This window comes from Corylus avellana, chromosome ca5 (genome assembly GCF_901000735.1).
Source record: "Corylus avellana chromosome ca5, CavTom2PMs-1.0".
In the NCBI taxonomy this organism is placed as follows: Eukaryota; Viridiplantae; Streptophyta; class Magnoliopsida; order Fagales; family Betulaceae; genus Corylus; species Corylus avellana.
In genome coordinates, this window is record NC_081545.1 from 3427765 (window position 1) to 3441659 (window position 13895).

Below are 13895 nucleotides of genomic sequence, written 5' to 3' on the forward strand. Positions count from 1 at the left end.
TTTTTAAAAAAAAATGGAAATTATCAACAAGCTCATAAACAAAAAGAAAAAAAACACGTGAATGTGGAAAAGAAAAAAAAAAAATCTTTCTCTACATTGTAGAGAAAGCTGCTACAAATCCTAAAAAAAGAAACCTAAGGGTCCATGTATACTTTATCTGGATTCCATTAATCATGCAAAAGGTGAAGTTAGGATAGACCTATTAAATTGCTTTCTCCTTTTGTCAATAGAACTACATTAAACCACGTATGGCTTATCCAAAAAGCTCATTCATTCTTGTCAATTCTTTTCATTACACTAATGCTTTTTTTTTTTTTTTTTAAATAAAGTTTAAAAGGTTACAAGTGCTGAACATCACATCAGATTCTTAAGCTATAGAAAAGCTATGAAAGGTGTCATGTTGTTGGGTTTATTTCACATCGGTTGTGGTGGAAGGAGCTATTGGTCAGTTTATAAGTATGAAGGAAAGCCTCACCTCTAACATTATAAAATCATTTGCAGGTAAAATGTTTCTTTTGCTTAACAAATGAAACATGAACGTTCGTTTTCTTTTTCTGCTTTATTCACCAAACATCTACGGGTGTTTCGGTAGTACTTTCTGAAGCACTACAAATTCCTTAGACGTCATTTGGACTCATACTTGATCTACTGAAATTGCTTGTCTCTGTTTTAGTTCTTGACAGAAAGATTTTCCTTTTAGTATGATTAATGATGTCTATATATCATTGCAGCCTCATTCTCCTGATAATCGGGCTTTATTAGCAAGAGAATGCAAAGATGTGAAAATTGACAGAGTATACATCGGATCTTGTACAGGAGGAAAAACGGAGGACTTTATGGCTGCAGCCAAAGTTTTCCTAGCTTCAGTAAGAAACCATATATATCTTTGTTGTATATGTTGGACAATTCTTTTGCTCCTAAATACAATGTTCTTTTTTAATCTATCTTCTCTTTTTTTATTGCTTTATGGGGTTGAGTTGTTGGAATTTTGATTGCTAGTGGCTGACTTGGTTGGTCTTGATCCATTTATTATGAATCATGAGAAAAATTACTAGCACTCTGCCTTAAATGTGTAGTATAATATAGTGTTATTAACTATGCTGCTTTTTTTTTTGTCTTTAAGAGATAGCTCAATCGGTTAGGGACCACACCTCATGAAATGGAGGTCACTAATTCGAATCTCCCCTCCCCCTTCCTTGTGTGGACATGTCAAAAAAAAAAAAAAAAACTACGCTTCTTTTTGGAGCTCGTTATTTTATTGTAATTTATTTGGTTGCCAGCGCCATTGTTTGTGCTTGCTAATATTATTTACCCCTATTTGGGGGATCAGTGTGTTCCATGAACATTATTTTGATTTCCTATAATTTATATATAATAAAAGCTATTTTAATTATTATTATTTTTTTTAATTTTCTCATATCATTAGCAGTGACATGTCGCCGCTAATGAGCGTATTTCTTATGTGATGAATCCGTCTTCTCTCTTTAGTGTTGATTCTTTCCTTGTGTAATGGGTTTTTTGTTTTGTTTTGTTTTGTTTTTTTTTTTGTTTTTTTTTGTATTTCAGTGATATTTCTGGGTTTTGATATACTAGATGAATGGATGCCGAGGAAATTATAGAATGGAGATGATTTGATGATAGAAATACTGGATAAACTTGTATTGAAATAATAGAGAACAATTCGAGATGTTCAGTCTCTTGGAATTACAGTCAAGCTTATGAGATATTCTTTCTTCCGATCCCCTCTTTCTGCAGATTGTGTTGATTCTTATAGACCCAATCCGTTACAACTGTCCAAATCGCATAAAACAACTAATAAAACTCAATAAACCTAATAACCTAAATGACCCATTACAACTAAGGGATCTACCGATCTACAAACATAATAGACCCATAAAGGCCCACTACCTAATAAGCCCATTAAAAGCCCACTATATTATATACCCATTACACCTTGGGAATTGTTTTGAATCTCTCTCTCATTTATTCAATAAAGGGAAAAGAGGAAAATGAAATTACACATGAGATGGATCTTTCCTACTATTAATTTTTACAGAAGGAAGAAAAAGAACTGAGTGATGGGTCTTTTATGCTTGCTTTGATTTTGGTATTGATATCTATGATGTTGGGTTAAAAATTGGTAATCTAAATAATTTGAGGGGAGTGATAAAATTGAGATAATTTTGATTTGTTACATTTGGAGTCTAAATCAGAATTTTCACGTTGAATTTTACATTTGATTTGTTATGACCAAATTCTTAAAAGAAAAGAGAAATAGCATTTAACTACAAAATTCTTGCTGCTAATGGCATACCATTAGCGATGATATACCAATAGCGGTGACCTTAGGGTTATTTTGAACATTTTTTTCGACCAAAAAGTCATTAGCGTCGGATTAAAAGCGGCCACTTGTTGCCGCTATTAGTAAATAGAGGCCAAAAAATGCTCAACAACGACGGCTCAAAGTTGCCGCTAATAACCTTATTTTTTGTATGGCCTGCATGTGCTAAACAATGTAGCAGAGCGGTGGAATAAAGAGGGCCGGGGAGATGGGTAGTCGCTGGTGGAGAGAAAGGAAAAAAAAGGGTTAAATACTTAATATCCACTGGGGTTTGATAACTTTATTTTTACTCCCCTGTGGTTTCATTTTTATCATAAGAGGTCCCTGTGGTTTTGATAAATGACCAAGTTAATCCATCCGTTAGTTGACCATGATAAGGTCAACTAACAGATGGACTAACTTGCTCATTTATCAAAATCACAGGGACCTCCTGTGATAAAAATGAAACCCTTGGGAGGTAAAAATAAAGTTGTCAAACCCCATGGGGTATTAAGTATTTAACCCGAAAAAAAATGGTAAAGTTAAAGTTTTGAAACTAGTAAAATAGTAATAAATCATTTTTAAAAAAAAAATGTGAATCTAAAAAATTGTGGATCCCAAGTCCTGCCGGATCCTAAGTTCTGTTATTTGATAAGAGGAATTAAACAAAAATTAAAAAAAAGAAAAAAGAAAAAAGGGCAGGAAACGTCGGAGGTGTTTCCTAATTAACTAGGAACCACCTAGGACGTTTCCCAGCCTGCTTTTTGAAAATATGAAACACAACTCAAAACCAACCACAGTATTGTGGGCCTTCATAATATATCTCTTTAATAATATTGGCCTATAAATAAAGACAAGAAAAACAGATTTGATCATCATTCTCTAATATTTTATTTGTTGATGAACACTTGTGTTTGCTAAGAAAAATGGGTTCCAAGGCTTTTCTTTCGTTGGCCATTGTTCTTCTCATCTCTTCGGAGGTGGCAGCAAGCTACCTGCCTGAGACTTTGTCCGACCAGAAAAACGGTGAGTTGGGATCTACATTTTGCCCGCCTTAATTAGTAACCTTTGTTCCATGCTACAAAAATTTCCACGCTGTTTTTGTTTTGCATGAGTTAACGTAATTTTGCTGTACGTGTTACAATGATCAGTGGTGTCATCGATCGTTAGCCCACGAGCTTAAATAACTGCGTTTGCTTTCAAATTAAAATATACTTGCAAGTTGCAACGTGAACACTAATAACTTGTGTTTTTCATTATATGTGTTAATTAATATTGTCACAATAAGACAATTATATATCATTCTAACATGTTTCTTGGCATGTGCAGTGGAGGCCACCAAAGAGGCCAACTACGGTCGATCTGGGGGAAATCTTGGTGGTGGACTAAGGAATACAATTATTCACGACTTATCACAAAGAATTTCTATCCTTATCAAGGAATACCCGGGTGATGGATATGGGAGATACCCGCAGGGTCGAGTACATAAAGACTGCGATCTCGATAAATGTTGTAGTCCAGGTTCGCCATCTAAGAGCCGAGACTGCAAGAAATGTTGCGGCTGATGCAGAAATCAAAGCCAAGCCTCAATACTAAAGCAACATAATTATCTAAAGCATAATGCTAGCAACTATATTTTTAATCTAAATTTTGGTGCTCATGGATTCCGTTGTAATTTTTTGTTTTTTTTTTGAAATTCCGTTGTAATTAATGTCATATCAATGAAGCTAGCTAAATGGGATGCAGAAACAAAATCTCGAGTGAATGTCTGACATTTTCGGAATGCCTACAGGGGAGGAACTAAAATTAATGTTACACAAAAAAAAAAAGGGGACACAATTTTAAAAAATAAAAAAAAAATATATTTGAAGGTAAAAATTAATTTTGGGGTCTAACTTAAATTTTTATTAAAAATTAAGCTCTTATGACATTTTTTAAAATTTTGAAATGACCTAAAAGTCTCCAAGGTTAGGGATTGTTCCAGCTGTAAATACATGGATGGTTACCCACATGCTTTGTATAATGCATGTTTCTTTCTGCATGCCGCGCACATAACTTATCTTCATTATTATTGCTTAGATCTGTCATTACCTTTAGGAGTTTAATCCATCAACTAAAAACTCTGATTTTTATTGTTTAATCCACCAACTATAAAAAGTGAGACCTTTCGTCAAAAAGGGGTAGAAGATAATCTTCTTTCGCCAAAAAGTCTAACTATGTTGTCTTGTTTTGTCAGTTTCAAAAAAGACTATGGTCATCTTTAGTCATATTTAATGCTAAGAAGTAATTCTAAGAAGTAAGATCTAGCACGAGAAAGTTCCTTGTCTTGCATGTGATTTTCGCACTCTTCAACGATTTTTTTTTTTTTTTTTTTAAGGGGTAAAATTATTATTTTATTTTATTTTATTTTTGATAATTTTGTTCCTCCAAATGTAATGAGCGGATCCTCTCCATTTCAAATCCTTATCTTTTAAACTATAGATACTTTTTTCTTTTTAATCTAAAAGGCGAAACTCAAAAGTCAAAAGGACTATATCTAGGCTGTCTTCTTTTTAGTCCTTAATTACTCTCATTAGCTACTTTTTTATTTTTTCTACAAAATTACTTTTTGCTTCTTTATTCTAATGCGTTCCACAATAATTTCTTTATCCTTTTTTTTTTATTATTAAAATATAATTTTTTTTTTTACAAAATCAAAGTTTCTTGTCGTACCCTCGAATTTTTTACGAAATTCCAACTGTCACCAATGAAATGAGAGGGATCCGGCTCCCCTCCCATTAGTGAAAAAATTAGAGATTTTCCAATTGTGCATCCTGGCCGCCCATTTTCATCCAACAGCCCATACCACGCCACGTGTCCCTCTCAAATTTAAATAATAAAATATTAATTAACTTTTAAAAAGAAAATAAAAATAGAAATAATAAAAAATTATAATCAAACAATTAAAAAACTGAGGTGGCTGACCACCACATCTGAGCCATGGGGGTGGTCCGGCCACCCCTTAGGGCCAAACCCAAAAAATATAATTTATGGGTTTAGCCTTAGAAGGTGGCCGAACCACCCACTTAACTTTTTTTTATTTGATTTTCATTTTTTATTATTTCTATTTTTTTTTTCTTTTTAAAAGTTCATTACTAGTTTATTATTTCAATTTGAGTGGGATGTGTGGCATGGTGTAGGCTGTTGGATGAAAATAGACAGCCAAGATGCACAATTAGAGAATCTCTAATTTTCCCACTAATGGAGGGGATCCGGATCCGAGAGGAGAGAAATATTTTATATTAGAATAATGAATAAGAAATTTAAAGTGCTACCCGATGCATGTGCTATCACTATTTGAAAATGTTTGATAATTTTCTTTAAATTTAGGGAGGAGAAGAGGCTTTAGGGAAGTTTCTGAGAGTGATCTAATCAGCTTTATTCAAAAGTTTATAGTTAACTTTACTCATATTTACCACTATTAACTTCTAGGAGAAAGTCTCTTGTCTTATAGGTTGTGTTTGCCAAAGGACTAAAAAAAAAAAAAAAGTCTCTATTATTCTTCTAAAAACCTACCTTAATATTCATACTTTTTGTTACTATTCAAATAAAAGAATCACTACAAAATAATAATTTTTTTTTTTTTTTTTTTTTCAATTTTTCATCCATAACATTCTTACTTTTTTTTTCACATCAATTAAATTTGCTACAGTTTCATGCCATTTCATTTTTCAAGTCCTTTGGCAAACACACCCATATTTTTGTTTTTAATTAGGTTATTAACGTCGACACAACGATTTTAACTCCTGGATATAGAGGTCTTAATTTCAAAAATTAAGACTAAATAACAATGCTTGGATTATTTAGTACTGATTTTGAATCCATCTAAAACGCTCATTTATATTTAAAGCTCTTAATTATATTTCTTGAAATAAGAAATTATTACTTGAACAAAAGAAGGCTTCCGGGAAACTAAATTGTAGATTGATGAAAGGATGTCACCTAAAGAGAAATTTAATATTCTAAAGATAAAAAAGTGTGACTTAGAAATTGAAAATTAATTCTGATGAAATTTTCGACAAAAAATTACAATGTGATCTTTCATGTCAGGAACAAGTGATAAAAATTTAGAGTCAATCGGAACAGCTTTGGTGGTCCAATTAAATAAAGGGTTAAATACTTAATTTATTAGTACCTGGGTTTGCAGTTTTTCTTCTTTTTTTTTTTTCCACCTAAGGTTCCAAAACAATCACAAATGGTACCTGACTTTTTGGTAAAGACCAACTTAGTACCTCCGTTAGTCCAAACTAATAGAATGCCATGTGTTGTCATAGAGAAATGCCACATGTTTTAGAAAAATAATTAAAATAATTAAAATAAAAAATTGAAAAATTAATAGGGTGGCTGGCCACCCCATTTTGGTCATTGGAGGTGGCTGAGCCACCCAGACCAACTTAGTGTCTATAAATTAAAGTAGATAAAATAAAAAATAATACAAACCAAATAGTATGTGAGTGTCGTCGGGGAGGGAAATAGGAAAAGCTGGAAGGAAATTAATTTTTGTGGGCTGAGATACAATGTTTTCATACATATAGTATGTGGTGTTTTTATATGAGCTGGCACCATCTTATTGGATGCTGTAAAACCCATGGTTTACACCTAATCCGAATAGAAGGTTTTCTCAAACCAAATTACTTCAATAGTTGATTTAGATCTCAAGATCAAAGAAACTGTGAATGCATTAATTAATAAAATAGAAAATATCGATGAAATATTGAATAACCCTAGTAATAACAAAGTCCTATAAGGCTACAACCGACATTTCCACTTATGATCAAACTTATTCCTTGATCATGGTCTTTTCAGCCTCTTTTATATATGGAGAGAGTAGCTAGTATGAAACCTTTACTTTTAACTTCTTTAGTACGTACTTCAATTCGTTGAGCTAAACCTATGATCAAATATATTCTTGTAAGAGAACTAGCAGTTGGCTATAGTATATAAATATATATAAAGGTGAAGATACGAAAAATCGACCGAAATATAAAGGGGTTGGCTAAAAGTGATGAAGGCCTGCAACCTAAGGTTTAAATTTTTTATAGTGCAAATAATTCGTGTGTGGTGTGCTTAATTAATTTCCACTGGTCAGAAATTTAGAGTTAATTGTATTAAGAATATGAAATTTCCCCGTCAAATAATTCAAGCATACGAAACTAAAAATCACGAAACATTTTCTCCAAGTTCACGTACAACTTATTACAAACTTAATTCACACTCCTAAATATTAAATTGCGCACGTACAGTTCAACGTAATTCCGATCCATTGTCGTTTTGTTCCGATCCAAGGCAACAAAACAACAATGTTGTAGGCTTTTTAGCTCCCTACTAGTAGATACAACAGTAGTTTTGGCAAGTGAAAGCAAACAGATGGATCGGAGATGGTTAGATTCTTCTGCAGTTTCTAATTTCTTTGGACCATCTCTTGACTAGCCAGTAGGCAAAGCGAACAAAGTCCAAGAAGACCATTATTCTTATTATTGTCTGTTGTAAATTTAAATGGATGGTGCAAAAATTCTTATTGATGCTAAATAATATTAATCCAAACAATTAACAATAAGATAAATAGAATACAATAAATACAAATAGAGCAAGGAAAAATCTCACAAAGCTATAGAATCACGCAAGAGCGTTGTTCTTAAAGGTTGATTTCGTGCCTCCCGGAGTGTATAACTCGGTGCGATCGGATCTCTTGACACGCAACCTCCTAAGATTAGACTATAGCGTCTATCTTCGTTAATAACGCACTTTCAAGTAACGAAGATCAAATGAACAACCCTTTCTCAAATTGAAGATAATGAAAAATTGAGGAGCAAATAACTCTATTTTTCTCTTTGGTAACAAAGAAAAATACTGGAGCATGAAAATGAAATCTTACTAAAAAAGTAATATTTTTTGATATTTTTTGTCAAAGTTAAACACATGCTTATATAGACATGGGGAATCATTTTTTCTTTTTAAACTCATTATCATGAAATTTGTGTATTAAAACCAACGGTCAAAAAACAACAGCCATATAATCCATGTATTTAAGACTAACGGTCAAGAAAGCTTCTACATTGAAGACAAATGGTTTTTATTGTAAAAACCAACGATGAAAAAAAAACATTAAAACCAGCAATCAAAAAATAGGTTGTAAAAGTTTTTTTATTCCCCAACAACCATATATTTGATTTTTCCATAATAAAAACTCATGAATGGATTTTATTTTCAAATGGTCAAAAAAATTAATAAGTAAGTAAAAACCAAATATTTGTAACATCACAACATTGTCATCGTCAAGCGTGATGCTATGCCAGTAGGTCCAATCAACAAAAGTCCGCAAACATAACTTGCAGCCATGCAACGCACAGTGTGTTTTCGGTGTAGGGCATCATAAAAAGTGTGTTTTTCTCGGTCTAGGCATGCTGAAAGGTTTTTTTTTTTTTTGATAATTTCATTATATATATTAAAAAAACTACATCACATTTAAGCGTACCATACTAAGGGATGTTTGAAATTGCGTTTAAGGACCTCAAAAGTGCGTTTAACACCCTAAAAGCTCGTTTAACACACAAAAAAAAAAAAAAAAATTGGTAAAAGAAATTAAAAGTGCTTTTGAAGGTTAAAACACACTTTTATAAAAGCTTAAAAATGAAGCATTTGCTAAAAAACATTTTTTAACTTAAAAGCTCTATTTCTCAAACGCAATCTCAAATAAGCCCTAAGAGCTTGTTTGAAATTGTTTTTGAGAAATAAAGCTTTTAAGTTAAAAAGCGTTTTTTTTTTCTTTTTTTGCAAAAGCCTAAATTAAGCTTTTGCCAAAATTGCGTTTTGACATTTTTTATCTTTTTGGATAGTTAAAAGTGCTTTCAATTTTTTTTACCAAACGGATACTTTTTTCTTTTAAAGAAATTTTTGAGTATTAAAAGTATTTTTAGGCCCCTCAATTGCACACTCAAACATGCCCTGAAAGTCAAGGACAATTTTCTTCAGGTTCATCATACATGCTCGCAGCTTTCCTTCGCGACCAGTAGATGCATGCACCACTATTGGAAATTAAGTGAAAGCACACAAAAGGTTCTATGCCTTTAGATTCTTCTATAGTTTTTAATTTCTTTGCACCATCTGATCTTGACGAGAATATTTTATGTAAGGATTGATGTTGCACAAATTCAACCATTGGAGGAGCTGTCTGGCTTGAAGGCCAACCCTTCTAAGAGTTCTTTTTATTGCACTAAAATTTTAGATAGGGTTTAGCAAATCTTCTTGAATGATCTACAGATGAAGGAGAGTCATCTCCCTGTGAGATACCTTGGGGTCCCTCTAATTTCTTCTAGGCTTTCTTATGCAGATTGTAGGGTGCTTTTGGATAGAATTACTGATCGTATTGACTCTTGGTTATCTAGGAATCTTTCCTATGCAGAAAGGTTTCAACTGCTCTCTTCTGTGTTATACAGCTTGCAAGTATATTGGACAGGTATCTTCATCCTCTCGAAGAAGGTTATAAAGTCTATTGAACAGAAATTTAATAGGTTTCTATGGAATGAGAAGGATGTTGAGGCTACTAAGGTAAAAGTGGCTTGGTCTGATGTTTGCTTCCCCAAGAAGGAGGGTGGCTTAGGGTTGAAGAGGCTCGAAGTTTGGAATCAAACTTCTACGCTTAGACACATTTGGAGTATTTTTGCTAGGTCTGGATGGATTAAACAAATTTTTTTGAAACAAAAGAGTTTCTGGAGTGTTGGCATCCTTCATAATTGTTTGAAGCTTCTCAAATTAAGGAATATTGCCAAAGAGCTCTTGAGGTTTGAGGTTGGGGATGGGGAAAATATTCATCTTTGGACGGATTTTTGGCATCTTGCTGGCTTGAAAAATATGGGTATATGGCTGTTTATGATGCTCAAAGTTGGGTGGAGGCAAAGCTATCTTCGGTTACACACGATGGAGATTGGTTTTGGAGGCCTGCTAGGTATGAAGCATTGGTGGAAATTCAAACTAGGCTTTCTGAAATTAGCTTAGGCTCTAGTGACAAACCTATATGGACTGCCTTAAGGAAAGGTATCTATGTTAGGTCAGATACATGGGAGGCTCTTAGAGAGAAAAGAGAGCAGATTAAGTGGTGGAAGTTAGTTTGGTTCACCCTTGCCATTCCTAAGCAAGCTTTCATTTCTGAACTGGGGATATAAAGGAGATGTCTAATGCTCTTTTTGCATAAATCAATTGGAGTACCGTGACCATTTATTTTTTTAATGCAGTTTCTGCTATAAAATCAGGAGGTTTTATATGTCCAGATGCAGAGTGGTTAACCCTCCTATTATATGGAAGGATGTTCTACAGCTGGGACGTAGTAATTGGGGATGTAAAACTCTTAAAGCCTTGAGTTGTTGTCTAGTTTTGGGTTATGTTGTGTATAATATATGGTGCACTCAAAATGAAATCAAGCATGTAGGTCATCCAAGCACAGAGGAGCAGATTTTGAAAAAGATTTTGTGGGAAGTTCGTACTGGAGCAGTTGGGAAAGGAAGGTTTCCAAAAACTAGGGGGAACCTTGTGCTTTGTTCTTTATGGAACTTGCCTGCAGATTTGCTCTGCTAATGCAAGTTGTGGCAGGTTTTTCTGTTGGTTTTGGTTTTGCTTGGAGTCTGTTTGTAGTCCTCTGTAAGGTTTTGTTGTGGCTTGGTTGCTATGTTTTGTTGTAAGTTGCTTCTGAAACTTCGTGGTTTCTTCTAGGTTGACTGGTTTTGGCCTCTGTTGAGGCAGTGTTCTAGCCTGTTACATGGGCTTGTAACAGGTGATTCTTTATCTTTGGTTTTGTTTGTTTCAATGAAGTTGCTTATTCATCCAAAAAAGAAAAAGAAAAAAAAAAATTCAACCATTTGAGCCCTCCAATAAGTGTAAGATACCTCAGCATGGAACAACAACAAAAATAAGATCAAAATACTAGATTTTTGTTACAACTCAGAGTTAGAAATGTCATTTTTCTTCAACAACTCAAAATTCTTGTTCTCTAAAGCCACCGTCCTCTCCGAACACCCTCTTGGTGCTCTTTGCGTTAAAACAACTTTTAGAGAAAGCCCTTGAACAGCTAGGACGATTTGGTGGTGACGTTAATGGGGAAAAAGGAGATGGAAAACAAGGATAGCTTGGTTTATGGGTTGGGGTGTTTATGGGTTTAACGGTGGTGCATGTCAACAGTGGTTGCGTTTTGCATAGCAACAGTGGTTGGATGGTGGTTTATGTGGCGTCCCACATCGCCTGTGTATGGAGATGGAGATGTTTTATATATATATATATATATATATATATACATCATTCATGACAACAACGCGTTTTAAAGCCGTAATGGTTATGAACCCATCAGAACTCCGCGCTTAAACGAGCTTAAGCGAGAGTAGTACCAGGATGGGTGACCTCAAGTGAAGTCTGGTTGAAGGAAGCCAAAAGCGGACAAATTGTATATCATTAGAGTGGAGTGTTACAGTTTCTTTTGGTTTTAGAATGGTACGTAGTGGTGCTGGTGACTACAATAGAAAATAATCAGTCTTGCATTGATACCACTTGACGCGAACCCACTAAGCCTTCACATTCAATAGCTACTTTGAGCAACCCTTGACCTCAAAATACATTAAATTGTATTATAAAATATAATCAACTCATACTTGTTTATTGAGAATTACTCCTTTAAATAAAAGAATGGCTACGTACTGAAAATAAAATTATGAAATTGTGACCATAAAGAAAGCAAGTTCGTTTCAAAAACGGGGAATTTACCATTGCCGAGGCTAAGGCAACGCCAGCGCACATTGTGTTTAAAACACAAAATAAGAATAAAACAAGGACTTGAAAATTTTAGCCTTGACCAAGAACCACAGGTTCATATATCTTATTTCTCTGACCCCATAAATATTTTCAACTAGCTAGTAATGCTGCACCGTCACGTTGCACCGAATAATAGCGTGGTGGGTAGCAACATGGTAGGAATATGTCTCAAACGTAGCATAGCCCTTAGCAAACCGAAATTTTCCTGTCCCACCACCACTGAAACCTCTCTAACAACCTCAAATTGCTTGCTAACTCCTTGTATTTCCAAGGTGCTTCCACTGTATTCCTTATTTCTGAAAACATTTGATATCATCACATGTGAATTCAGCCCATCCAACCTCGTTGTCTTATGAATTTTGTTTAATGTGAGATCTAGAATTAATTATTGTATGATTTTCGTCCTCCTCCCTTAAATAAAAACGCGTTTAGATCTTGTGGTTTCTCTAAAAATATATTCAAGATGAGATGATTAGTAGCTTATTTCTAGTTACTTAGAGGAGAAAGTCTAAATTTCAGTCTCTTCTCCTTCTCTCATACAATTTTTTTAAAAAATTAGCTATTTGCTATTAGATCTGCACTTTTGGTGATTATAGCAGTTCTCTATTTTATGAGATGTTTGGTTGTATATATTGTGCAACCTAATGGGTTTTCTTTGGGACCCTAAGAAAAGTCTGTATCCTACTGTAAACTTGAGTTTTGATTAATGCATTTTTATTCATAATTAAAAATAAATAAATAAAACACACACACACACAACTTTTCCACTTGCTTACATTATAAGGTAAATTTGCGATATTCAAAATTTGGGCCCCATCAATATTTTTCACTAGTAATGCTGCACTGTCACGTTGCACCGAATAACAGCGTGAGTAGCAACATGGTAGGAATATGTCTCAAATGTAGCATAGCCCCTAGCAAACCGGAATTTCCCTGTCCCAGCCACCACTGAAACCTCTCTAACAACCTCAAATTGCTTGCTAACTCCTTGTATTTCCAAGGTGCTTCCACTGTATTCCTTATTTGTGAACACAATTGATATCATCACATGTGAATTCAGCCTGTCCAACCCCGCTGTCATGTACATGTATTGTGCACGGCCAACTTCCAGTGGATTTGGATCTGCGCTTTCAGTGATAAAGTCATCGGTGACAAACACGATTCCGAATTGGGTGAATGTTTGAGCCTTGCTGGCAACACCGGCAACCGGGATGACCGTGGAACTGGTGGCGCCGGGGGCCAAGATGTCTGGGAAGTACAAAGATAGATTGGTTTCTTTAAGGTTGGTAGCTTTTGCTGAATATATGGCCGTGGCTAGAGCCAACACCAAGAATAAATTGGGGAGTCTTTTTGGTAGAAAATTTTGTGCCATGGGTTGATTGTGAATAAGCTAGCTATATAGAAATGACTTTTTGACTAGTTTGTATTTCTGAGTTAGTGTTATAATCTCTATTTATAAATATTAGGTGAGGGAGATGTTTTTTCATTCATATGTGGCTGGAGCTCGAAACTAGAAGAGGGGATTAGGGACCTTGTTTTCTAGTTATCATGATTCTATATTTTGTTATCTTGCTCTCTTATATATTAAGGAAATCATGGAAATGCGATAGGATTCAAGCATTTCTTGCTTTGTTTACTAGTTTTTGTGCATATCCATTGTACATTGTGAATATAATTAAATCATGTAATGTGACATATATTCTCGAACATAGAAAAAATATGTACAAATAGTAGTAAAATT

At 34.2% G+C, this 13895-nt stretch overlaps 1 protein-coding gene across 1 annotated transcript; it reads right to left on the minus strand.

Moving 5' to 3' along the window:
* Nucleotides 1-12983: 12983 nt before the first annotated feature.
* LOC132181560 (dirigent protein 2-like) lies at nt 12984-13526 on the minus strand. Its single transcript, XM_059594811.1, has one exon. The coding sequence runs from the start codon at nt 13524-13526 to the stop codon at nt 12984-12986; it is 543 nt and encodes a 180-aa protein (XP_059450794.1).
* Nucleotides 13527-13895: the final 369 nt, after the last annotated feature.

Excerpts from the sequence above, each read along its gene's own strand:
- LOC132181560 (XM_059594811.1), bottom strand. The coding sequence starts at position 13,526 with ATGGCACAAAATTTTCTACCAAAAAGACTCCCCAATTTATTCTTGGTG.